The sequence below is a fragment of the Ascaphus truei genome, chromosome 4, assembly GCF_040206685.1.
Source record: "Ascaphus truei isolate aAscTru1 chromosome 4, aAscTru1.hap1, whole genome shotgun sequence".
In the NCBI taxonomy this organism is placed as follows: Eukaryota; Metazoa; Chordata; class Amphibia; order Anura; family Ascaphidae; genus Ascaphus; species Ascaphus truei.
Window position 1 is genome coordinate 120,421,739 of NC_134486.1, and position 27,013 is coordinate 120,448,751.

The 27,013-nt window shown below is 40.2% G+C and overlaps 1 protein-coding gene across 15 annotated transcripts in view; it reads left to right on the forward strand.

Moving 5' to 3' along the window:
- SYNE1 (spectrin repeat containing nuclear envelope protein 1) overlaps positions 1–27,013 on the forward strand; it is a 603,546-nt gene that overhangs the window by 299,022 nt on the left and 277,511 nt on the right. For all 15 annotated transcript variants that reach the window (XM_075596504.1, XM_075596505.1, XM_075596506.1 and 12 more), the window contains 8 exons: positions 141–344; positions 7,956–8,163; positions 9,575–9,687; positions 11,091–11,296; positions 12,252–12,407; positions 13,842–14,133; positions 21,838–22,010; positions 24,966–25,275. In XM_075596504.1, the coding sequence (XP_075452619.1) occupies positions 141–344; positions 7,956–8,163; positions 9,575–9,687; positions 11,091–11,296; positions 12,252–12,407; positions 13,842–14,133; positions 21,838–22,010; positions 24,966–25,275 (1,662 nt within the window). The remainder of the gene's footprint in view (positions 1–140; positions 345–7,955; positions 8,164–9,574; positions 9,688–11,090; positions 11,297–12,251; positions 12,408–13,841; positions 14,134–21,837; positions 22,011–24,965; positions 25,276–27,013) is intronic.

The following is a 27,013-nucleotide window of genomic DNA, read 5'->3' on the forward strand; positions in this document are numbered from 1 at the left end:
TACGCACAGTGACTATGGCAAACATGGTTTTATGAGCTAAATTGTCTTTATTGTCAGAAGAACAGTGTAAAATGTGTTATATACCATTCAGCAAAAGCGATACCTTGGTATATCAATGCATTTCTATTTCGTTGTTGTAGTTCATGGAAGCAGATTTAAGGCAGAAACTAGAGCATGCTAAGGAGATGTCCCAGATGGCCAAAGGAACATTGAATGATTTCAGTGCCCAGAAGATGCAGTTGGAAACATTTATAGAGCAAATGACAAATTGGTTAAGTAAAGTTGAAGAGTCTATTCTGAAGTATACATGCAGTCAAGAAGCTGATGACCTGAAGAAAGTGAAGGTAAATAGATAAATTACATGACTACCGTGGAATTAATCAAATGTACATTTTTACAATGACATCTAATATTGATGCAGTTACTGTGTATATAGGATGCAATTTCCACTTCCTTAAATTTATATAGTATGGGTGTGTGTGTGTGTGTGTGTGTGTGTGTGTGTGTGTGTATGTATATATATATTTATGATAATATAGCAAGCACAACCCTTATACAACAATGTAGCCTATTTACGAAACTTCGATAAGTGCATTAATGCTGGTTAAGTCCCCTTTTAGAGCGATATATTTTTTATTTTATAAAAATGTTTTACCAGGAAGTAATACATTGAGAGTTACTTCTCGTTTTCAAATATGTCCTGGGCACAGAGTTATGTTAACAATACATGGTTACATTAAAAGAACAGGAGGTTATACAGTCAATTCACAGACATTTCATGGACAGATAGTGTAGGAAAATTGGGTTCAGGAGATAAAGGCCTGGTGAGTTTCAGATTGAAATAGAGAAGCTTTAACATCACCAAACATCAGCAAATGGCTTACACCCCTTGGCTGCGCCAAAGGCTGTCTGTACACTGAAAGGATGCAGGTACTGATTGGTTCAGGTTGAATGCAGGTGCGGATACAAAGTTCTTTGTCCTCTTGGCTCATTAACATTCCAGTGGGTGGGGTTGACGTTCCACAAAGTACAAGCAAATGTTAAACCTTAGCACGCTGGTCCTGTACAGAGGAGAGCAGCTGTTTGGGAGCCTCATTAGGTGTCCGCCTTTGGGGCGACGCAGATGTACACTGCTTGTATATTGCTTGTGTAGCTTTTCACAAAGCTTCGATAACATGACAATATCAAACTAAAACAGCTTTTTAACGAGCTATAACATTCTGACTAACAAGTAATGTGGTAGCTGAAACAATGCCCAAACGCGCATTTTTTGCCAGCAACTGCTATTCACTAAATTCCTATATACCGTATATTCCAGCGTATAAGACGACTGGGCGTATAAGACGACCCCCAACTTTTCCAGTTAAAATATAGAGTTTGGGATACACACACACACACACACACACACACACACACACACACACACACACACACACACACACACACACACACACACACACACACACACACACACACACACACACACATATATATACACACACACACACATCACTATATACACACACACACACATCATTATACACACACACACACACACACATCACTATACACACACCACTATACATATATATATATACACACACACACACATCACTATATACACACACATCACTATACACACACACACACACACAACTATACACACACACACCACTATACATATATATACACACACACACACACACACACACACACACACACACACCACTATACATATATATATATATATATATATATATATACACACACACACACACATCACTATATACACACACACACACACACACCACTATATACACACATCACTATATATATATACACACACACACACACCACTATATACACACACATCACTATATATATATACACACACACACCACTATATACACACACATCACTATATATATATACACACACATCACTATATATATATATATACACACACACACACCACTATATACACACACATCACTATATATACACACACACACATCACTATACACACACACACACACACAACTATACACACACATCACTATACACACACACCACTATACATATATATACACATACACACACACACACACACACACACACCACTATACATATATCTATACACACACACATCACTATATACACACACACACACCACTATATACACACACATTACTATATATATACACACACACACACACACACACACCACTATACACACACACATCACTATATATATATACACACACACACACCACTATATACACACACATCACTATATATATATACACACACACCACTATATACACACACACACCACTATATACACACACATCACTATATATATATACACACACACACACACACATCACTATATACACACACATCACTATATATATACACACACACATCACTATATACACACACATCACTATATATATACACACACACACATCACTATATACAGACACATCACTATATACAGACACATCACTATATACAGACACACACACACACACACACACACACACACACGTGTGTGAAAGTACTACTGTACTGCATGCTCGGCTCCCCACGCTGCGGAACACTGGAGGAGTAAAGACAGGAAGAGGAGGGCTTGTGTCTGTGTGTAGAGTGACGCCCCGCCCCCTCTGCAAGCACAGGGAAACAGCAGCAGCAGCACGGAGCTTCTGCCTGCCACTGCTCTGCTCTGCCCCCAGGTTTCGCCGCACAGGCTGCGCCCCCCAGTCGGCGTATAAGACTATACCCGGCGTATAAGACGACCCCCAACTTTTAAGAAGATTTTCCTGGTTTAAAAAGTCGTCTTATATGCCGGAATATACGGTAAATATCGTACTTTAAAAACTCACATTATTTTCTCGCAATCTGGTGTGGTGATATCGGAATTGCGATTTTCATATCATGGAGTTTCTTTTATTTTTACTGCATAGGATTGAATCTGGTGTCTCCAGAATTGACCCACATTCATTTGAGCTACGGAGACCTCCAAATTACATCAAATTTAATAAAAATTAAAATTAAAGCCTGTTTCATTATCTTAGCGGCTACCCACTAAGGCAGGGGTGAGCAAACTTTTTATGCCGAGCCCCCCTTTTCATCCATGAAATTTCTCGGGCCCCCCTGCCTGATGTAGTCAAAATCACATGACGTCAGCGCATGGGAGCTGGTTCAGCCAATGAGGACGAACCAGCTTTGTAACGCCCCCACCACGCGTCTACAAAAAAGTATTTATAACACAAATTACATCACTTAAAAATAAATATTATGATATTTGTCTAATAGTGTCCCCATTTCTGCTGTATTATTAATCTCTCTCTTCCCGCCACATTAGAACCTCTCAGGACCTCTCTCCCCTCTTCCAGTCTCTCCCTCTCCCTGTATTTCTCACTCCCCCTCCAGTCCCTCTCTATTCCTCCCCTCAGTGTCGCCCCCTCTCTCCCCCCACTCTCTCTTTCCCTCCCCCCAGTGTGTGTCTCTTTCTCCCTCCCCCATTGTCTCACTCTCTCCCCTCTTCCAGTCTCACACTCCTCTTCCAGTCTCTCCCTCTCCCTGTATTTCTCACTCCCCCTCCAGTCCCTCTCTATCCCTCCCCTCAGTGTCTCCCCCCACTCCCTTTCCCTCCCCCTGTGTGTCTCTCCCTCCCCCCATTGTCTCTCCCTCCCCCGCAGTGTCTCTCCCGCACTCTCCCTCCAGCCATTGTCACTCCCTCCCCCCCAGTGTCTCTCTCACACTCTCCCTCCAGCCATTGTGTGTCTCTCTCCCTCCTGCCAGTGTCTCCCTCCCTCCTGCCAGTGTCTCTCTCCTTCCCTCCAGTGTCTCTCTCATCCCCATGTCTCTCTTTCACCCCCTCCCCATGTAGCTCTTTCACCCCCTCCCCATGTAGCTCTTTCACCCCCTCCCCATGTAGCTCTTTCACTCCCCTCCCCATGTCACACTCACTCTCACACCCCTCCCCATGTCACACACACCCCTCCCCCCATGTCCCAGTCCCCCCCCATGTCCCAGTCCCCCCCCCCCCATTTCCCAGTCCCCCCCCCCATGTCCCAGTCTCACCCCCATGTCCCAGTCTCACCCACCCCCTCTCCCCATGTCACACGCTGATGCAGGAAGCAGGGAGATGCTGCAGTGTATCTGTGTAGCATAGCGCAGCACAGCGCCACCTAATGGGCAAAAGAAAAATTGCTGCTACAGGCGGCTTTTTTTCTCTGCTCCTGCCAAAATCGCCGCTGCTTCCTGCGACCACCCTAAACAATCTTGCGCCCCCCCAGGGGGGCGCGCCCCCCAGTTTGCGCACCGCTGCACTAAGGTAATGAAAGGGTTAGAAGGGTGGAACTGATGTGTTGGTACAAGGGATGGGTGAAGTGGTAGTTGACCCAAGGTGTGTGTTTAGGCTTTGCGGGAGCGCTGCAGTAGAGGTTAACACCTACATTACCTTAGCTGTTATAACTGTTAAGGTAATGAAGGGGTTAACCCCTCATGTTACCCTCCCACAAGGTCTAAACACCATGATGGGGCAACTACCACCTTCACCCACCCCCTGTACCACCAACACCACACCTGAATGGGTAAAAAGTCTATTTGCCAAAAATGGCTAATAGCGCATTTCCCCATTCAGAAACCATTACAGTGCAATACAAAAAAAAAAAAAAGACCCTCCCTCTAACACACAATGTTATGTTGGCCTCAATGAGTGTAGTTTATGCAATAGACATTTCTGTTCCAATTCTTTCTCAAGACCATCCGGTGTTCACACAACAAGCCTCCTTTTAATCCCAGTGTCTAAAATGGGCTCGAACGTGACGTGCACATTTTTGCATACCATAGGTCATGTTTACGCCCTTTTTAGACACTGTGGGTTTCAATGGGTCACATTGGCTGCTAAACAGCAATGAGCTAGCAAGCCCACTTTACATTCAAGTGTGTAAGTGGAGAAGCTGTCCCTAGGACGGACCACCGAATAGGTTTTATCACCTATGTTGCTATTTAATACGGTTTTATATTATATGTGTAAAAAAGGGGTCTCTAATAGCATGATATGTGGAGAAATGGTGATCAAATATGTGTGTACTCTGATCACACAAAAATGATCCAAGCCATAATAACCATACTGGAACCAATCATAATGCTCTACAGTCCATAAGTATACATCCAGGGGACAAATGACCTAGTGGTGTCCACTTGACTACCGCAACCAAGTGCCTTTGCATATTAACCCGCTATAGAACATAAGCATGCCCAGATATAGGGTCAAAGGTAAACATTTGAGGGCAGGGGCCCATTACCTGCCCATAGAGGTATCCAAAATGGATCCTAAATTCCAAGGTTCCAAAGCGTGCAGTCCTGCAGAGTAGAATCAGCAAACAGATTGTGTGGAGCAAAGGAGCACAGCAAAAACATTGTCCAGAAGGGAATAATTCGAGGGCAACTCCAGATAAAAAATGAAAGGTCTTTAATTCATCAAGTCACAATGGAGATGAAAGAAACCAACGCACCAGATTACCCTGGCTGTCTTGGGGGGATGCGCGGCGCTGCGACGGACCTCAGACGCGTGGGTATGACACGAAACCAGTAGGTTTTGACGTGAATTGTGTACCTATATATACGCAGTGTTTTGTTGATTAAGTCACACCTTGAAAAAGTCCCTAAGGGATGAAACGCGTTGGTGCGTTGGTTTCTTTCATCTCCATTGTGACCTGATGAATTAAATACCTTTCATTTTTTATCTGGAGTTGCCCTCGAATTATTCCCTTCTGGACAACGTCTCTAATAGCATGCACTGAACAGCCACAAAAAATATGAAATAATAGCAATACAGAAGTCAGGTATCTATACAAATGGAGAAAGTCCCTGACAAATAGTAAGTATAATGGATAGCTTAAAAATACTTTATTAGGTCCTTGTCCCAATATAAAATAAAAGGGACACTAACACAAACAATACCTCCTTGTACTACAGTGTATATTAACAACAGGGAATCCTGAAGTAACATAACCTCCCTCTGAAACTGTATACAATTACTAGTGGAGGTACTGTATCTAAAACTAAGCCCTAATCCAACACATGTAGCCACTGCAAAGATAACCGAGAGCGGGTACTCCTAATCACAATGCTGCTGTTGTGAATGCTACAATGAAAGCAGGAAAGAGAATAGGAAGTCACACACAAAAATTGTCCAAAATATCTCGTGAATCCAAAGAGATAGACACATAAGTCTCATGTTAATTGTAGAGTAAGCATCAGGGCAGTCCTTGGAATAAGAACAATACATACATAACGCTAATATACCAACAGGAAAATAAAATAATGGCCTAATGATCCCTATTGTCTATGGCCACAGGGAAAGGACAGGCAGGTAGGTGATCATAGCTAGTCAGCCCTAAAGTAGAATTAAACTATTTGGAGTAGTGTGAGTGACTATACTCAACTGCAGGTAATACCTAAAATATCAGGTGTATAGTGTGCCTAATATTGGTGGCGACAACAAAGAAAATCTCCCTATCCCTACCTACTCTAGGAGACACAAACCGTGTCTCATGGTCTAAAGTAAAGTGTGACTCCACTTCAATGTATCCTCACATACATGGATACAATGTAGCGATACAATGGATACAATGCTTACTCTACAATAATTAACATGAGAATTATGTGTCTATCCCTTTGGATTCACCGAGCTATTTTCGACAATTTTTTTGTGTGACTTCCTATTCCCTTTCCTGCTTTCATTGTGCAGTAGCATTCACAAAAGCAGCATTGTGATTAGGAGTACCATCTCTCTGGTTATCTTTGCAGTGGTTACATGTGTTGGATTAGGGCTTAGTTTTAGATACCTCTACCAGTAATTGTATACAGCTTCACAGGGAGGTTTTGTTACTTCAGGATTCTCTGTTGTTAATATACACTGTAGTACAAGGAGGTATTGTTTGTGTTAGTGTCCCTTTTATTTTATATTGGGACCAGGACCTAATAAAGTATTTTTAAGCTATCCATTATACTTACCGTTTGTCAGGGACTTTCTCCATTTGTATAGATACCTGACTTCTGTATTGCTATTATTTAATATTTTGTGTGGCTGTTGAGTGCTTGGTATTAGGGACCCTTTTTCTCCTCCACTACTCCTTTTTCTTAAGGGTAGGAGTTGTAGCTTTGTTGCTATTGTAGAATTTTGCTTTCCTAGTGCACCCTCCACTTGTTACTTATAGAGGCAGAGCAGGATTCACCCCCCCCCCCTTTCTGTTCGTATTGTAATCACTGTTACTTGTACTGTATATATTTTGTGTCCCTTTATTTTATGAACATTCCTATTAAAGTTATATTTTTATATTCACCCACTGAACTACACAGTATCACTGCGTTTCCTTCCTTGCTGTCACACTTCCATATCTACCCCCATCATACATCACTATAACAATTAAAGTGGCATCTCTCCTTTAGTAGCTATGCACCAATTAAGGGAATTTTCCTCACCATCCCACCTGCAGGTACCCTTTGTTACTCCTAACCTTCTCTTAGGTCCACCCTCTAAAGCCACACTTATTTTCATTGTTGAGCAGTGGGCTTCTTTTTTTGTTTAGTGTAGAGTTATCCATAACTATGGTGTGGCCAGCGGCTGTACCCAACATTTACGATTGTACCTCAACTGTGAGTGCCTTCACCTTATCTATATATCAATCTGTATACATACACATTGTGTGTGTGTATATATAATATATATATATATATACTGTAATGTACTATACGTATATATCATTTGTATTTAGAATAATAATAGAAATATAATTGTTTACTGTGTGCATCCAACTATCCACATTTGTTTAATTTATTTGCATTTTATTAAGAATTATATTTTAGAACCCAGAGCATAGAAGAAGAGAAAATGCTATTCTTAACAATCCTGATACAAACTCTGACTATTTATACAGGAAATACAGAAAGAGCTTCAAACCCAGCAAAGCAGCATTAATGCTACACAAGAGAACCTCAACAGCCTCTGCCGCAAATATCGCTCCTCAGAGCTGGAGGCCCTTGGGGGAACTGTGACTGGCCTGATAAAGAAATACGAAACCGTGAATCAGCTTTGCCTAAAAACACAAGCCAGGCTTCAGGACACATTAGAAAAATGCTTTAATGGTATGAAATCCGGTTTGATGAAATTATTCAGTTCAAAAGAAGTGCGCAAGAGTAGAGTAGTAAATAAGTAGAGTTGTAAAATAAAGTCACTAAACAAAAACCTTCGTGCCAGTGTCTTAGTCTGAGGTTAATATTTGGCTGGCCACCTTTGTTTTTAAATGATTATTTTTGGTGTATGCTTTACGTGCATATGATAACAGCTATGATTTTAAGCATATGTCTTAAATAAATAAGAAGTACATCATACGATCATATCCTGAGTTCTTATTAAAGTCACATCTTCATAAGCAGAGGGAAAGGGAGTAGGTGCTATGATCCCTTTTATTGGTCCAACAAGTTGTTAATATTTTACAAACTTTCAAACCTCTCCGTGGTCCTTCATCGGGTTTCATGACACCTGATGAAGGACACTGAGAGGTTTGAAAGATTGTAACATATCAACTACTTGTTGGACCAAAAGGGATCATACCACCTACTCCTTCTCCTCCCTCTGTTACTACATGGAAGAAAGGACCAACACGACTACCCACCCTTCTTTGTTAAGCAAAGAGGGTGAGAGTAGTGCAGGAAAGGACAGCTAAGATGTGAAGCATTGGCATCATACTTCCAGTACTAATCCCAGTGCACTTCCCATGCAGTGGTCAAAGGGGCTTAACAAAGTAGTGGTATACTGCGTGTGACTTGAAACTTGCATTTGTTTAACATTGAGAGAAAGCTATTTTGATCATATTTTATGTGCACAGTATTTATGCTTAAAAAGGTAAAGACGCTAACTAAAATAAATATGTTTTTCTTTAAATAGAAATGTTTTAAAAAAGAGAATCTGTGGAACTCTTGGTTGCAAATGAAGGAAGTAGTGATGCTTTATACCCCTAGTACCATTACACTTTGACCACTGATCTAAATGAAGATTGGAGGGAAGTGTGCCTTTATAGATCTTTAAATATTTGTTTTAAATTAGGAATGTGCGATATTTATAACAGAAAAGCTACAGGTACATGGGGGCGATCATTGGAGCTCCAATAAGGGATTCAAGCGCCTTTTCGATATCCTGTAGAGAAAAAGAAAATGTAAGGTCACTTGAAAGACACTGGCCGAATAGAACAACCTTACAGCACTATGGGGGATGAGAGCAAACACTATACTGAAATGTATTTATTTTTGTTATTTTTTAACTTCATACATATGTATTGGAAAATTGGAGTGAGCTTTGTAGAGATTGAGAGCTGAAAAACCAGCACTTGTGGCAGGTAGCTACTGATATACTGACCTTGTTGGTATCATCTCCGAGCATGACTTAGGAAAATCAATGATATTAGAAACAGGAAGGATTTTTTTTTACATGCTTATATTGTATTTTAATCATTTTGAATGAATACATTAAAACGATACATGTTTTACCTTGTGTTAGACTCCATGCAAGAATTTCAGGAATGGTTTGGAGAGATCAAAAAAGGTGTCAGAGAGACTTCTGACTGGTCCGGAGACAGCAAAACATTGGAAGGGAAATTACAGCATCTGCAGGTATAATTTATTTTAAATTGATTATCTTTCATTTGCTATTTTAATATGTGTTTGGTAAATAGAAACGTAAGATTTAGTTCGCTGTGCTTTGCAAGTTGAGCAAAAGTGGGTTACATTCTGATTACTCATATCTTAAAAGTGGGAATAGTTAAGCATGGAAAGATTGTAGTGTATACAATTTAGATATTCCTAGGGGACTGGTAGAGATTAGCTACATGGTGCGAAGTTGTAAGGCACCTTATGGCCAGTTCAAGTGAATGAACCATAAGGGACATTAAAGCTTAACACCACTTAGTAACTATGACCCTCTTAGTCACCCTGCTTCATTTCTATCTACTGTATGAAATCTGGAAGTGGCAATCTACGCTGCTTGATGTTTTTGTTCTTTTCTTGCCTGAACTGGTGGGTCCCTCAAGAGCTGATCTGTGGTTCTCTCACCTCTGTCGACTCCCCCCTCCCCCTCCAACCAACCCCCTGAGCTACAAAGGATTTTGAAGAGTGAACACAAAATGGTCCTGGGTCAGTGCTGGCTCTGGCAGCCAATAGAAACAACATCATCAGAGAGAGATGACATCATGGCTTTGTATTGGTGGCCCCCAGTGGCCACATTTGTCGTTTTTTTAAAGAAACCACAAAAAAAATGCAAATTCCTTTTAATGGAGAGCCAGGGTTTCACAGAACTCGCGGGAACACGAATCAGCTTAGAGGGACCCCACGAACAAGGACAAAGTATGATTAAAAAAATAAAGTGGGGAAGGGTTGCTGCTTTAATATTCTGCACCTGTAAACTACATTAATAAATCATATAAAACATGGCTATATTTGGGCAGCCATTCATATGAAAAATAGTTAATAAAAACATTTTTACCCAAGAACAGTTTGGAAAAAAGGCCAATTGGAATATTGATATCATGTGTAGCTTTATTATAGCAGTACTAATAGAGCTGTTTCTTTTCACTTTTGTAATAAAACACGAGACAAATTCCCTATTAAAGGGATCACGAGGATAAAAAAAACGTTGTCATCTCTTTGCACAGCATATCTACTACCACTATTCAGTATACTGACCAATATTTGAAAGCTTGTTTGAGTGAGATTTAGGATGGAAAAGTATGACATGTCTAAAACTTCCAATGACTTGCATTCAAAATAAAGTAATTAATTTCAGGGAGACAGTAGCAAAATGATACTTTAATCAGCTACATTACATGCCGTCTGTCTAATAAATAAAAATAGTGGGTCTGTAGGTTCAGGATTTAGGTGTAGGATAGTTGGTTTACCACAAGGAGGAAAATGCAAAGTTAAACGATTTTATATATATATATATATATATTTTTTTTTTTTGGTGTGTGTGTTTGTGTGTATATGTTTATTTCATACTTTGTTTCTCTTTTCTTGCACAGGGTATACTGGATTCCATCAGTGAGGGCCAGCACAAATTAGATGCAGCCTCCGAGGAAGGCAAAAAGCTTTATTTTTATCTGCCAAAAACAACGGTGAGCAGTATCCAGGAGCAGATATCTAAAGCTGAAAAAGAGTTCCAGAAGCTAAAGAAGCAGTGTCTCAAGGACAAACAGGCTCTGGAAGACTGTGTCTCTGAGCTAGGAAGGTAGGTCATGTTTGTGAATGTTAATAGAACAGATTTTTTTGTGGTTATGCAAAACATCTGCAGGTTGTAATATATTTTACTACAACAACATGGGAGTTCTTCATATATTAAAGCAGCAGTTCCTCTTGGTTTTCCCCCATTTTATTTATTACATGTACAGGATGCAGGGCTGAACCACGTTCATTTTAGCTCTGAGGACTTCCTCGTTCCCGAGATACTTACCGGAGAAGGTGCTGTCGGTACTTAATGGAGGTATAAATCCCCCACGTCACGTGGGCCTATTGGAATGGCCCAGTTACGCAGGAGATTTACACCTCCATTTTGTTTCCACGAGAGGGGACAGTAGTGGCGGTACCTTTCTTGTAAGTATCTTTGGAATCAGGGGGTCCCTGTGGATGAAATATGTGTGGTTCATCTTCGGAGACCCCTTGCTTTCAATACATGTAAGAAAAGGTGGGTTGCAAAAAGAGAGAAGAGGGAAGGGAATACTGTACTGTATACTGATGTTTCCAAACCTCACCAGTTGCTCTTCACACTTATTATTTCATATTTGAAGAACTCTCATGCTGATTCATTGATACAATACCTACACAGGTAGGAGTGGCTCAGTGAGGAACATGGTTCAATTCCCGGCTCCTTGTGACCGTGGGCAAGTTCCTTTATCTCCCTGTGCCTCAGGCACCAAAAACATAGATTGTAAGCTTTGCAGGGCAGGGGCTGTGTCTGCAAAATGTCTCTGTAAATTGTATTAATAATCAATAAAATATTTATACAGGATAGAAAAAAGTAAAGGCAATTTATACAAAAAAAAGAGCATTTATTGGATGGTAAAAGTGGACTGTACCTACAGTGTAATAATGCACTAAAATTTGAATTGGGTCTAAAACACAGGAACCCAAACAGTATTATACAGCTGGGTTGTATAATGTAGCATGAAATGTTTTTACAATTCCAGCTTTGAAGATCAGCACAAGAAGTTGAGCTTGTGGATTCATGAGCTGGATGAAAGAATAAGAACAGAAACACTTGGTGAGAGCAAACAGCATATTCCAGAAAAGAAAAACGAGATGCACAAAGTGGAATTGTTCCTGGAAGAATTACTGACTGCAAGGTAAATAACGATGTTACAATGAAGACAGTAATCTACAATATACAATGAATCTCCTAGACTGCTTTTATTGCTTATTTCAAAATACTACCTAAGCAAGAAAAAAATGTGAACCTGTATTAAAGATTAATGTAGTACTATAGTGCCGACAAGTATTCTAAAACAAATCTGGGGCAATCACCAACAAGACCCAGGTACATGCCGGGTACATGCTGCAACATTTCAGTGACATTTCTGCAGACAGACTAATGGCCCATCGGATTAACAGCGGGGGTCCCTGGCAGTCCCATTCAAACTGAATGGGACTGCCAGGGACCCCTGCTGTGTTAATTCGATGGGCCATTAGTCTCTGCAGAAATGTCACTGAAATGTTGCAGCATGTATCCAGCATGTACCTGGATCTTGTTGGTGATAGCCCCAGATTTTCCAAGGCAAGTTTAAGGCAAGTTTTAGAATACTCGTCGGCGCACCTGTATGTCCTCTATATTTTATCTTAATCTACTGTAACATGTTTTTTGTGTAGTTTCATTGTTGTTGACCAACAAGAATTGTATTCTTTATGTATATGGCTCCCTGACTTTGAGGCTTAGGTCATGTCTTTCCACTTGCTGTGTTACCAGTTTTGAGGCAGCTGCCATGGCTAAACATGGAAGCTTTAAGATGACATTATGTCAGAAAATGCACATAACTAAACCAAAACAAAGAAGTGGCACCATTTGTTAACAATATACTTCTGACCAAAAATGCTAACAGATCTATGCTGTAAGCTTAATGTATTTTAAGCCTATATGGTCTGGTAACAACTGAGTCAGAATCCTAATTTTTTACAGTCTCAAGTGACTTATATACCTTCCCAAACACTCCTTTATAGAACACATTGAGAGACACCGGTGCACAAAAAGGGACACACATAAGATACCAGGGAAATGTGCTAATTGGAATATGCAAAGCATATTCAAATGATAAATATTAGCATTTTTCCAGATATCTCAGGTGTGTTGATTTTTGTGCACAGGTAACTCTCCACGTATTGTATAAAGGTGTGTTTGGGGAAGTATACAAGTCATTTGGGATTTCACAATATTAGGACTCTCTCTGACTTTCTAGCTCCCGCTCCCCTTCTCAGTCCATATTTCATGGTCTAGATAGAAGTAGCACCACCTTTACATAAGTGATGCTTAATGCGAGGCAGTGCTAATTTAGCATGGAATTGAGCCTAGGCTAATGAAATATGGATATGCATTAACCTCACGGAAAACAATGGCCACATTTGATTTTGATAACATCCCATTTTTAGCTCTACTGTACGTTATCGGACCTCTGTGGATCTGGGTCTTACAGTCTGATATTTGGATACATGAATAGCTCAGACTTGTGATCATTTCAGATAAACTATTCATATACATCCTAATATCATAAATCATGTCCTTGTTTTAGAGAATCATTTGACAAACTTTCGCAGCGAGCCCAGGCTTTAAATGAAGATGGACGTGGTGATGGGCAAGAAGTGCGTCTGTCATCACAACTTCTAACAAACTATCAAAACTTGGTGAAAGTCATGAAAGAGAAGCTGCGAGTCTGCCAAGTGGCTCTCCAGGAGCATCAGATATTCGAAGACGCTTTGCAGAGTATGTGGTCATGGTTGAAGGATGTCCAAGACAGACTGGCTACTATTGAAAGCACAGTGGGCAGTAAAAGTACACTTGAAAAACGTCTTCTACAGGTTCAGGTAAAGGTCTAATTATGATAAATCAAACCAGAGTAGAATAATAGACATTTTGAATTGTGGACCATGGTCATTGTAATGATATGAAACTTACTTTACCATGTGTGGAGGAATGGTTTACCACTAGCACATTTAGGGGCAGGCTGGACAGGGGGAGTATAGGGGAAATTGTCCCCCGGGCCAGTAGGAATGTAACATTTCAGGCCGGTGTAACAAATGAGGAGGATCTCTGTGGAGCAGCTCACCGACTCCGTCCATTAGGTTTTGATGCAGAGCTCACTTCACAGCTTCTCTCCAAGGCTAGCTCCTCTTCTCTATAGTATGCTGGCAATGGGAAGGTACGTGTATATTTGTATGGTGTGAGTGTGTGTGTATACATGTATGTGTATAAATGATGTGTGTGTGTGTGTATACTTGTATGTGCACGATTGTGTGTGTGTGTGTGTGTGTGTGTGTGTGTGTGTGTGTGTGTGTGTATACTTGTATGTATATACATGATGGGTGTGTGTGTATAAATGGATGTATATATATGATTGGGTGTGTGTCTGTGTGTGTATATATAGATGTATACATGGTCTGTGTATAGATTTATATATGTATACTGTATATGATGTATGTGTATATAGATAGATAGATAGATAGATAGATAGATAGATAGATAGATAGATAGATAGATAGATAGATAGATAGATAGATATGTGTATATATACATATACATGTGGGTGTGTATATATATGTGTGTGTGTGTGTGTGTGTGTGTGTGTGTGTATATATATATATATATATATATATGAGGTATCAGTACCGTGTTAGCCGAGCTTCAATAATCAAAAAATAAATAGATGATACCGTTCTGTGGCTAACGAAATGCACAAATAAAAGCATTTCGTTAGCCACAGAACGGTATCATCTATTTATTTTTTGATTATATATATATATGTGTGTGTGTGTGTGTGTGTGTGTGTGTGTGTGTATATATATATATATATATATATATACACATACGTGTGTGTGTGTGTATAGATAGACACACACACACACACACACACACATAAATATATATACATACACATATATATATATATATGTGTGTATGTATATATATTTATATGTGTGTATGTATATATATTTATGTGTGTGTGTGTGTGTGTGTGTCTATCTACACACACACACACACACACACACACACACACACACACACACACACACACACACACGTATGTGTATATATGGGGTGTGTGTATAGATGTATATGTGTATACAGTATGTATAGATGTGCATATATGGTGTGTGTTTGTGTGTGTATAGATGGGTATATATGAAGTGTGGGTATACATGTGTACAGTTTGCCCCCCCCCCCCAATCGCAGCCTGGACGAAACATGTTAGAGTGGTTGCCTGATGTTTGCTGCTAGCGATCAATAAAGTTTTTTTAGACATCCATGCGTTGGCTGCTGAAGTTGCTGTGAACCACGGACCATCCTACCCCCTTCTTCATATGTGGAAATACACTTGTGTTACCGTGTGTGATGCATTACCTGATAGACTCACAGAAGGCCTGAACCTCAGCAGCTGGGAGCCTGGGGTTACCTGATTATTCGGTTACAGTGCCTCCACCTTTAAGGGTTCCCAACAGGGTGGGATGGTCCTCTTACAGGAACAATAATAATAATAATGCACGCACACAGTATATGATAGCAACCGTTTTACTATAACTAATAACCTTGGTACTCTGTACCACACAGTAATGTGCATATAACCATACGTATAGAAGTTCACCACCCCACACATCAACATAGGTGTCTCCCAAAGTACCAGGGTGCTGGGCACCAATTCCCTGATGTCCCTTATGTCCAAGCCCACCCAATGTGTTGGAGATAGCGCTATCCCATGGAGTGTTAGTGCACTACTATAGGTACCTGCCCGGGGCTCCGGCACCCGGGTACAGCAAGATAATAGAATTGGATCCGCCTGATCCGACGTGCCGGCCGCCTACATGTGGGGTGAATTCCGGCGTGGATAATATCACCGTACACCATACCGTCTATACCTTGGGGCTGGTCCGTCTCCAGCCTGCAGGCCGCAGTCTCTGCGTGACGGGGTCCTCCGTGAAGATAGTCTATCTAGAGGAGGTCTGAGCCCAGACCCAGTGATCAGGCTGCGCGCCGATGAGTGGTTCCTTGGGCTAATCAAACAGCTAAAGGGGCAGATTTCCTTATTTAAGGCCTTTCCTTGAAGTAACCACAAGCTGGGGCAAGGATAATAGTTATCTGGGGCCTATGGGGGGTGACTAGCCTAGTGCAAGGGGCTACTGCTCCCAGCTTCAACTGACACTCTTCAAACACTGTCTTAACTGTCATCATCTCAAAGCTTCACTGGTTGCCTAGCAACATGTAAACTGCAGCCTCTGAAGCTGCTATACTCCTATCTATCTAATTGCAGCCGCCCTATTGGCTAAGCTGCAGCATGTGACAATCCCCTGAGGGATACCGGGGCTACACATGTATGTGTGTGTACATACATACATACATATTGTGGCATGAAGGCCTCGCGGCGGAGTCAGTAAGAGTCCAACAAGGAGTTAGATTTTAACTGCAGTGGTTTTTTTAGTCCACAATAATAACTAAATAATAGACACACTTTAAGAAAACAAAGCATAAAATAAAAACCTACTCCCCTTTGGAGACTTACTAAAAAATATGTCCCTTTCTACCTGGCTGGCCACCTACGCCAGTTCCCACCCCAAAACATACAATACTATTTACAAACAGAATCTCAATGAACAATACAAAAGTCCTTATCTGTTTAGTTGTTGGGGTATCCCTCCCAGGGCCTCCAGGTAATTCCGTCAGTCAGATTGGAACGCCGGTTCCTTTACAGATGTCCAGCAGCTTGTTCAATTTTAGGGAAAGTCTCTTCCTGGGTGTGGGTCTCAAGTGGTCCCAGGAGACCCTGCCTCCTGTAGGGCTGGGTAACCAGAGCAACCAGGATCCCTCCTGGTTTCTTTTCTTCTGAGAGAGGAGGAGCGCTGGTGTGCTCAGTGGTATATGTAAATAAAATAAAAGCAAATATAGTGCAGATGGTTGATACTGGTTATATATCACTCTGTAAGCTTTAAGTAGTTGCCCTCACAAAACTTCTGGTAATGGTAAATATGTCAGAGATTCTTCTCTCCCTGACTGGAGCCCTTGTGATGAATAAATGCAATAGGTCTCAGGATACCCCTCAGTTTGTGTATAAGGTCGACATGTAAAAGAAATGCCACAATAGTGCATACTATTTGACCAAATATATTCAGTGTAATATATCAAGAGCATTTACACTCACATTTCAAATAAATTAAACAGGCGTTGGAGAGAACCGCTGAACATATGAAAATGTGCCCTTGTATTCTCCAACGTCTTAGCGTGAAAATACACCGTCTGCCGACTCGGGATGACTTCACACCTCCGGAGGATTTAACCCACTCTTATAGCGCTGATGATCTGGGAAAACAAAATGGTGGACGAGCTCGGGAGAAGACAGTAATTGAGTCAGACAGTGAAGCTTTGTCAAAAACCGTTCTCTCATTTATTGAAGGTTTACAGCCAGTTTATATAGCAATCTTGAGCATAGAAAAAACACAGATATGAGAACATACTTCCCCTTTTACTTCACAGTCTGTCTATCTCAGCAAAATGACAGTTAGACAGTTTATGGTCTGGGAAAGGGGCTCAATACCGAGTTAGGAGGCCGTTAAGGAAATGTCAGCATGTTGTGTAATGCATTCTTGTGTAACTTATGCCCAATATGGCTGAAGACAAGTTCCTGTTTTCTATAGGGCAAAATAAGTCTGAACAAATACAGTTCAGCTAGCGATAAGTAGGTGATAGGTCAGGTCACTTTCTCAGACTGCCTGGACAGCACAATTACGTATGGCATATAGCATGTGGTTAGTTCCTGAGACTTAAATGTTAGTACAGAATAGTTATAGAAAAATGGTTATCCAGCAATCAAAATGGAGTCCCCCCTTATATGCACATTTTCAACATAGAAGGACCCCGTCGGTTTAAAGCTTCTTCACGTCTTACTCGCGTCTCACTCTCTGGTTTCCGCATGCGTCACTTCCATGGCAGCGTCACAGGTAAGGGCGGAAGCTCATACTGCCTCAGAGATCAACTCCGATTGCCAGTCCATCAGCCCTCCGGTTCTCCAGCAACGCTAACTCTACGAAGTCGGCTTAGACCGATGTAACGCGTAGGACTGACATCACCACGTCGATCACGTGGTGTCTTGAGATCATTGTGGACACTAATATTGGATGCCTACTGATGTGGTATGCCGTGGTGAATAGATCTGTTGGACTGTAACACTACCTTGAAAGATCTTGACATCTGTTCCTGCTGGCACAGTTTGTTACTGTTACCTACAGGCTTCTGGCGGTGCTCCAGGGGTCTGCAGAGGTGTGAGTATTGGCTGATGCCCCTACCCTCTGTCATCTGGCTAATCATAAAGTTTACCAAAGAAACCTTTATGTGAATTTATTCTATATCCATCTTGTAAGTGTGCACTTTTTATCACACATCTATTTTATTAAATACTTTTATTCTATGTCCTGGAAGTTATTGCACTAGGGGGTGCGCTTTTTTCCTTTTTCTTTTCTATATCTGTATATACACAGTATATATGTATACTGTATGTGTGTATCATCTATGTGCTCTTTGGCAAACTTTCGATGGCCGCAAAATTCTATTTAGAGAGCAGTGGTTTCCTCCTTGCTATACTGTACTTCCATAAACACCATTCTTGTTCAGTCTTTTTCTGATAGTTGGGTCATGAAAACTCACATTAGCCAAGGCGAGAATGGCCCACAGATCCATGGATGTTTCTCTGGGGTTCTTTCTGACTTCGTGAATGATTTGCCGTTTCATTCTTGGAGAGATTTTGATAGGATGACCGCTCCTGGGTAGAGTGACTGTGGTCTTGAACTTTCTCCATTTGTAAACTGTCGAACAGTGGATTGGTGGACCCCAAATCCTTAGAAATGGTTTTGTACCCTTTCTAGATTTATCAGCATCAATAACTGCTTTTCCTCAGAGAAAAGGTCCTCAGAGATTTCTTTTGATCGTGGCATGACATGTTTCCACACACTTGTATGGTGAAGACCAAACTCACAAAGTTTCTGATCTTTATATAGGGATGGGCTTCCCAAGCTCACCCATGAAGATCTACCTAATTCATTAAACACCTAATTGCCCCTTTAACTTAGCTGATAAAACCTTCACTTTTGCACATACTCTGACTCTTAATTACTCATTGTTTGTCTAATTCCTACATCATTTTGTTTCAAAAGACATGGAATTGGTTCATACAAACCATATTGGATATATAAGAAAGACTGGTTTTGATTCAAGAAGGTTATCATTGAAAAATAATGGAAATTCCGTAATTATCATTGTGGTTCACAAGCTTTTTCTTGCCACTGTAAATATTCAAGTGTTTTGTGGAGATGGTGAAGGGGGGTCTATTGTGGGACACGTCAGTTAGCAGAGTCCTGTTCTTTTTTTACTGTGTTTTTTATTGTGTTTTTTACTATGTTCTTTTATTGTTTTATTGTTTTATTGTTCTTCTATGAATTAGTTTTTTTATTAAATTGATTTGTTAAGCCTATTTCTAGAAAGTTCATATTGTTATTATTAAAAATGTTTAGTTTATTAGTATGTCCTATTTGGGTCACCACTATGTATATGAGTGGTGATTAAAAACTTTCCCTGAATAATTTGGTATATTCATTTGTTATATAATACATATGTAGTAAAGAACCATTATTGCCGAGCTTTGTAAAATATCATAGAGTTGATTAAAATCAGCATATTACATTATATCGATATCAGGTGTTTAATATTACACATAAGAGGCTGACCCTATATAAACTAAGGAGGGTCAATGGTAATTAAGATGCCTGACGAAGTCTAATGACGAAACGCGTTGAATCTGAGCTCATTTTCTGTGGAGAGATCCTGGCAACCGGAGATCGAGCGTGACGTCACATCCGCCCTTACCTGAGTGCACACCGGAAGTGTTGGACGTGAACGAGCATACACGCGCCGGGGATTGTCTGCCCAGAGGATCAGCATTTCGTACAACGTCTTGTAATGTATTTCAAAGTGTGAGTGCTTTTGTATTGTGGCATTTTTCGCTGTGAATATATATTTTGGACATACTATACTACAGTACCGACACACTTTAATCGAGTGTGGTCGGTACCGCAAGCCGGGAAATCTCCCGGCTTGCTAGTGGCCGCCGCGCGGTCACGCGTCTTCGGGAGCGTGCGCCCCCTGCACGCGCGTCCAGGGGCTCCCCGAGGGAGCCCTGGTGTCCCGCGATCGCGGGACAGCGGCAGGGGGTTCCGGGGGACCCGGCGGACCCGGCAGCGGTAGGGAGAGCGCCCCGATCGGAGGGCGCTCTTCCGCTGCTTCGGCGCGCGCCCGTCACTCTCGGGCGCGCGCCAGGCTACTGCTGCGGCAGAGAACGGGCAAATGCTCGAATAAACTCTGCCGCAGCAGTATGTCAGTCTCCATCCTTTTTACATGATACGGAGGGAAATTACCTTATGGATACACTAACGTGTTGGAAGTCTTAACCGAAGGTTGCTAGTTTCAGAGATAGAAAGAGTCTCTGTACTGCTTGAATTCGGGGGAGAAAGTGTGAGTGCTATTATCTTACAGCCCTACATATATCAAATCTATATACAGTCTACACTATATTATGTCTTTTCATGACCATGCTGTGAACATCCTGCGCTCCCCTTGCTGTGGAAGACTGTTGTGGGACACGTCAGTTAGCAGAGTCCCGTTCATCGTTTGCGGAAAAATCATGGTGATACTGATAACATCAAAGCAGAAATGTCCAATAATATTTACAACCTTTTAGGAATTTCCATTAGGTGCTTATACATTGATTTACTTGGCACTGAAACTAAGAGATGCAAAGCTGTTCAAGACATGTATCAGCTATGGGTGATCTTGGGTTTTGGGTTTGGTTTAGCTTATAATCCCAAAATGTATAGTGCTTTGCCAAGAATGGTAAAAACAAATTTGTGTTTCACTGTCTTTCTTGGTGAGGTATGTTGTGCTATGTCACTATATAATGTGGGTGCCAACAATTCCACTAAATTACATGGAAAGTGCGTGACTTTTTTGAGTAATACTGTATATTGCATCACTACTGTGACCAGGGAGACAGATTGTGGGACAAATTTTCTTATGCCCCATTCACTTGCCTTAAAGTTTTACCGTTCAGTTAGTATGGTATCTGTGGGTTCCAGTGTTTTAAATCTAAATGCTTTACATTTTTATTACAAATAGAGGTGTATTTTAATTTAACATCTTCTCGATTTGCCTCTATTTGTATATGAAAGAACACAGGATTACATGACTAGACAAAATGTAAGGTTTAAAGCAGCAATCCCTACAAAAAAATGGTATAGTCATATTGGATTAGCCATAGGGACACCGACAACTTACACTGTCATTATTTTATTAACCAGGTTTCCCATGTTCTGAAAAAGTCACAGTTCAGCTCCTGGGACCTGTTTGGTTCCAATTAGATTAAAAAAAAATCAATAAGAGAAAATTTCCAGGCATGATTACTGCGTCAATTATGCATGTATCCTATATTCATCATTAGATACTCAATTGTTAAATGCCTTTGTGTCTCCCATGCTTAGGAGATGATGTTAGTTAAAGGTGAAGGTGAAGTCAAGTTGAACTTAGCCATCGGTAAAGGTGAACAGGCTCTTAGAAGCAGCAACAAGGACGGGCAGATGGTAATCCAAATGCAGCTGCAAACATTAAAGGATGTATGGGGAACTGTCAGCAACACATCTGCCAGGTGTCACAGGTATGTTACCTAAGTTGTTGTCACTTTAGTTTCTTTTTGTTTATTTTCTTAGCAGTCTTTTGAAGCTGCAGACGAGGCTGCATTATGTTTAAAAAAATGTATTATTTATTTTATAGGGTTGAAGCAGGGGGTCCCCGGAACTGAACTGCATTAATTTCAGCTCTTGGGGCCCCCGGCTTCCAGAGATACTTACGTCTATACCGTTGCCAGTATCTATGGAGGAAGGGAACTGTGTGCCTAACATAATGGCGGCTTTAAGCCGTGACGTCATCCGTTGCATCTTACTATCGGCCAGCGTGGCCAGGATATTTAAATTTCACAGCACCCTCTACGGAGCTAAGTATCTCTGGAAGCATGGGGTCCCCTGAGCTTAAATTAACACACTTCAGCTCCGGAGACCCCCCGCTTCAATCTTGTAATTAAAAAAAATACAAAAATGTAAACGCATTTGTTATGCTGCTTTAACTAATCAAATAAAATTAACTTTTTTGGCATGACAGAAACACTTTTAAGTATTGCCAAAGCATGAATAACAGGGGGGTGGGTTATAAAGTTTAAACAGTACATCAGTTACAGTTACATACAGGGATGTGGGGTTTAGTGGGAGTCTCAGCCGGACTCACTTCAGACTATTTTGTGTGGCGCTGTATAAAATGTGTTTATCTGGGTAAAATGTTCCCACTTAAACAATAACAATACTAAGTAGCTTCGAACAAAATTAAGTTGTCGTTGCCGTGTTAGTTAAGTTGCACTTATGCAAAAATGAATGAGTAATTCAGTAGTATTTAAAAACAAGCTTTTAAGAACAATGTATATACCACAGGAAAGGATTGGGGAGGGGAGGAAAAAATGAGAAAAACCCCTACTCAGCTAATTAATACCAAGTAATAAATGAGAGTAGATAAGGTGCTGGACTGAGAAATGTGTCAACAAATATACCAAAGAGAAAGAACTCAGTTCAAAATAGCACTCATTAATCCAAATATGTATGTGAGAATAATTACAAATAATCTTTATTTAGTTAGTAGATAAAATAAGTGGTGCATCAAAATAGACCAAAAAAGGGGATCTACAGAAGGGTTGCGTGGCTCCGTAATTAGAGGCAGTAATTATACCGGCTCGTGTTTAGTGCAGTCGGGTTACAACACATTATATCCTGCTCTGCTATTTTGCTGCAGCACGCCTGAGCTCCTGAGAGGGGAGCCACTACCTGCCAATTACACTCAGGGAAAACAGCCTGACTACACATAGTGTTATTCAGATATCTAGCAACTAGTTTTTCTCCCGCATTTCAAAAGGTCATACCTTTTCTATCTTGAACTGTTAGGTGCTGTTATACTCGCACTTCGAGTTCCTGATACTCAGCAATTAGTTTGCTCCAGCACCCTTAAACGTGCTGTTATATTTATTAAGTTACCAACTGTTGAAAAACAGTTTTAGCGACTACACTTTAAAGCCTGCTCAACAATAATTACAGTATTTTGAGCCACTACAATTGGGAACTCATACATAATGGTATTTATCTGTCTAATGACTTATCTGACTGAGCAATTTACCACAACCCAATGATAAATCTGTCGCAATCCATTATATTCCTACCATCAAAGATATGGATAAGAATGTAAATCCTTCTTTTTTGGAGAACATAAATAAATCTCATTTGGGAAATACAAATCATGTTACAAATTAATGATTTACTTATTAACCAACGGAATAGTTTTCCTTTGGATTACATGCAATGCTTGCAAGCAGTCTTTCTCTCCCTCCAGGGGTACTAGTAAATTGATTAGCCAACCAATATACTAACATGACCGATATATAGGGTCTAAGTATATTCATTTCTTAGCTATTGGGAATTTTTTGCAATAGTGACTCCTTGTGAGTCTTTTCTTAACCTACTGTATTTTCAGAGGGACAAAGTGAGCCCAGAGGCACATAAGTTCAGCAATTTATTAATAGGCTTTACATTTAAGTTAAGTCAGGGCTGAACTAAATAAGCTGTTCTAACACAATAGCTATACCTCCTTAATGATCTAGAGGTTATCATCAATATCGACTACACCTGTACATACTTGTGCACGAGCCAATATAATTACTGCCTCTAATTACGGAGCCACACAACCTTACTGTAGATCGCCTTTTTTGGTCTATTTTGATGCACCACTTATTTTATCTACTAACTAAATAAAGATTATTTTTAATTATTCTCACATACATATTTGGATTAATGAGTGCTATTTTGAACTGAGTTCTTTCCCTTTGGTACATTTTTTTCAGAACAATGCCCTCTACCTTGACTACTGTTTGATTTGAGGAAGAGAGCATTGCTCTTGAAAGCTTGTTTTACAATTATATTATTAATCCAAATAATGAAATAAAATCCACCATTGAAGCATTCACTCAGATTTTGCGATGATGATGATGATGACGATGACATATTCTTAAAGTGCCACAACACCTGCAGTGCTTTTCTTTTAATGTTTCCAGCTTGCCTTTAACTTGTAGTGTGATAACCATCTGAGAAATGATAGCACATTAGCCGTTTTGATGAGTTTTAAAAGACCAAAGGGAGATTTAGTAGTTCTATCTGTGGTGCCATGTGATTAGAAGAATTCTAAGACATTCCACTATCATGACTATAAATGAATAGTTTAAATGTCCATTAGCAGTGAGGTGTTAAAAGTTAACTTTACTGGTATTAAAATAACAGTAGCTGACATATGTGTCTCCTGAGAGAAGCAACCTATCATTTGAGCAAATAGACTCTTAAGTAAGAGACTATGGTTATTTCTTGTTATATTGGTCATATTACTTTATATACCTTCCTCCTTTAGGTACAATAAATACAATAAGGATTGTGGTATAGTGCCCCTGTGCTTATGTTATTCTATTGTGTAGAATATATACTAGTCATGTAGAAGTATTTAGTAATGGTGTGTTATTTTGTTAATACAGTGGTTTAGAGGCTGTCATCGGTCAGTGGAATGAGCACATTGAGAGAAAAAGTCAGCTGGAACAGTGGCTAGAGTCCGTGGATCACAAAGTGGAACATCCCAATCAACAGCAGACAGGGCTAAAAGAGAAATTTACCTTACTAGACCACACACAGGCAATCTTATCAGATATAGAAGATCACTCCACCACTCTGATTCATCTTATTGAAAGGGCAAAAGAACTTCACCAGAAGACTGCGGATGCATATTTCTCTGAGGGAGCTCAGAATGAGCTAAGAACACATTTTAATGACATCATGACAGTTGCCAAGGTAATCACTTGTATCTCTTTATTTTCTGATTATTATTGTAATTAGAGTATAAATAGAGAGCAGCTCAATATAATGATTATGAAAAACTAAAATGTCAAAAGTATCTGTTATTACCTAGTTAATTATTACAAGGCTTGGTTATGTAAATTACCATAAACATGGAGATTATCTAAAGAGAGATGAATTTGTTCAGAGAAAAACAACATGTTTGGACACAGATGATAACATTACTAAGTTCATATACAGCAGGGCCCCGCTTCGGCGCTCTGCTTTTTGGCGATCCGCCGATATAGCGGTGCCGAGAAGGGGGCCGCCATGTCTGCGCATGCGCAGAACGGGCCAGCCAGGAGTCACGCATGCGCAGAACGGGCCGGCCCGGGGTCACGCATGCGCAAAATTGAGGGTTTCCTTCTGTCGCGCATGCGCCGAACGGCGCATTGCCGGTCTGCGCATACGCACCTAACGAAAATCGCCGGTTCCACTTTCTGCCGATTTTTGCTTTACGGCGGGTCCTCAGAACGGAACAAGCCATATTAGTGGGGCCCTCCTGTATCAATTTTATACATTATTTTTTTATGTCGCTCAGTTTTCATTCTCATACAGTACATTAAGTTAATTATATTGTTGTATAAAATAATTATGACATTAGTATTATTAAGTATGTCATTTATATAAATATATACATACATATATAAATATTGAAAAACTGGTGAAGTGGTAAAGAAAATGCTTGCAGAACTATTTTCATATTGTCTGAAGAACAGGAAAATTCAAGAACAGTGGAACAATGCCATAGTTTTCCTCATCCAGAAGAAAGGAGATAAAGAAGACTTCAGGAACTAGAGAACAATCAGTCTAATTCCAATACCTTACAATATTTTTTATAAAGATTCTCACTACTGTACTTGGCAGCAACAGACCCTGGACTTTGTCAAGCCTAGAGAACAAGCAAGATTTCACAGTGGTAACAACAAAATTAACCACATCCGCGTTGTACGAGATTGGATTTCTCAAAGTAATGAGTTTAACACACCACTCACTTTAGGATTCGTAGAGTATAGAAAAGCGTTTGATTCTGTTTACACCTCATGTCTTTAAAATGCATTAAGAAGAGGAATACATTGATATTATAACATTTACGTTAATGCCATATCAACCTTTATATTACCTTACATGAAGATGCACGCCAAATAAAGATTAACGTGGGTGTGACGGGGAGACAACAAAGGTTTTTTATAACAACCATTGAAAAACTGTTAAAGACATTGAATTGGGAAGAAAAAGGAATCAAAATCAATGGTGAATACATGAGTAACCTACGATTTCAAAAGACCATTGTTATTTTTGCCACAACTCCAAAATACCTCAAGCAACAAATCAGAGAACTCACCAAAGCAAGTAAAGATGTACAGTACCTCTATCTTCATCTCTGCAAGACCAAAATGATCAGCAAATGTGTCAACTCTACAAAGTTGAAGATATATTGAATAGCACCAGAAGTCGAAATCTACCTTGGCCAACAAATATCAATGGATGGGAACCTCATGAATTAAATCACTATAAGAATGAAGATGGGATTGGGTGCATTTACAAGAAACAAGACAATCTTTCAATGGAATCTTCCACTGTTCCTCAAGATGAACGCGTTTGACCAGTGTATTCTGCATTTGCTCACATATGGATGTGAAATGAGGGCCCTACATGTGAAGATAATTAAGAAGCTTCAGACAATTTAAAG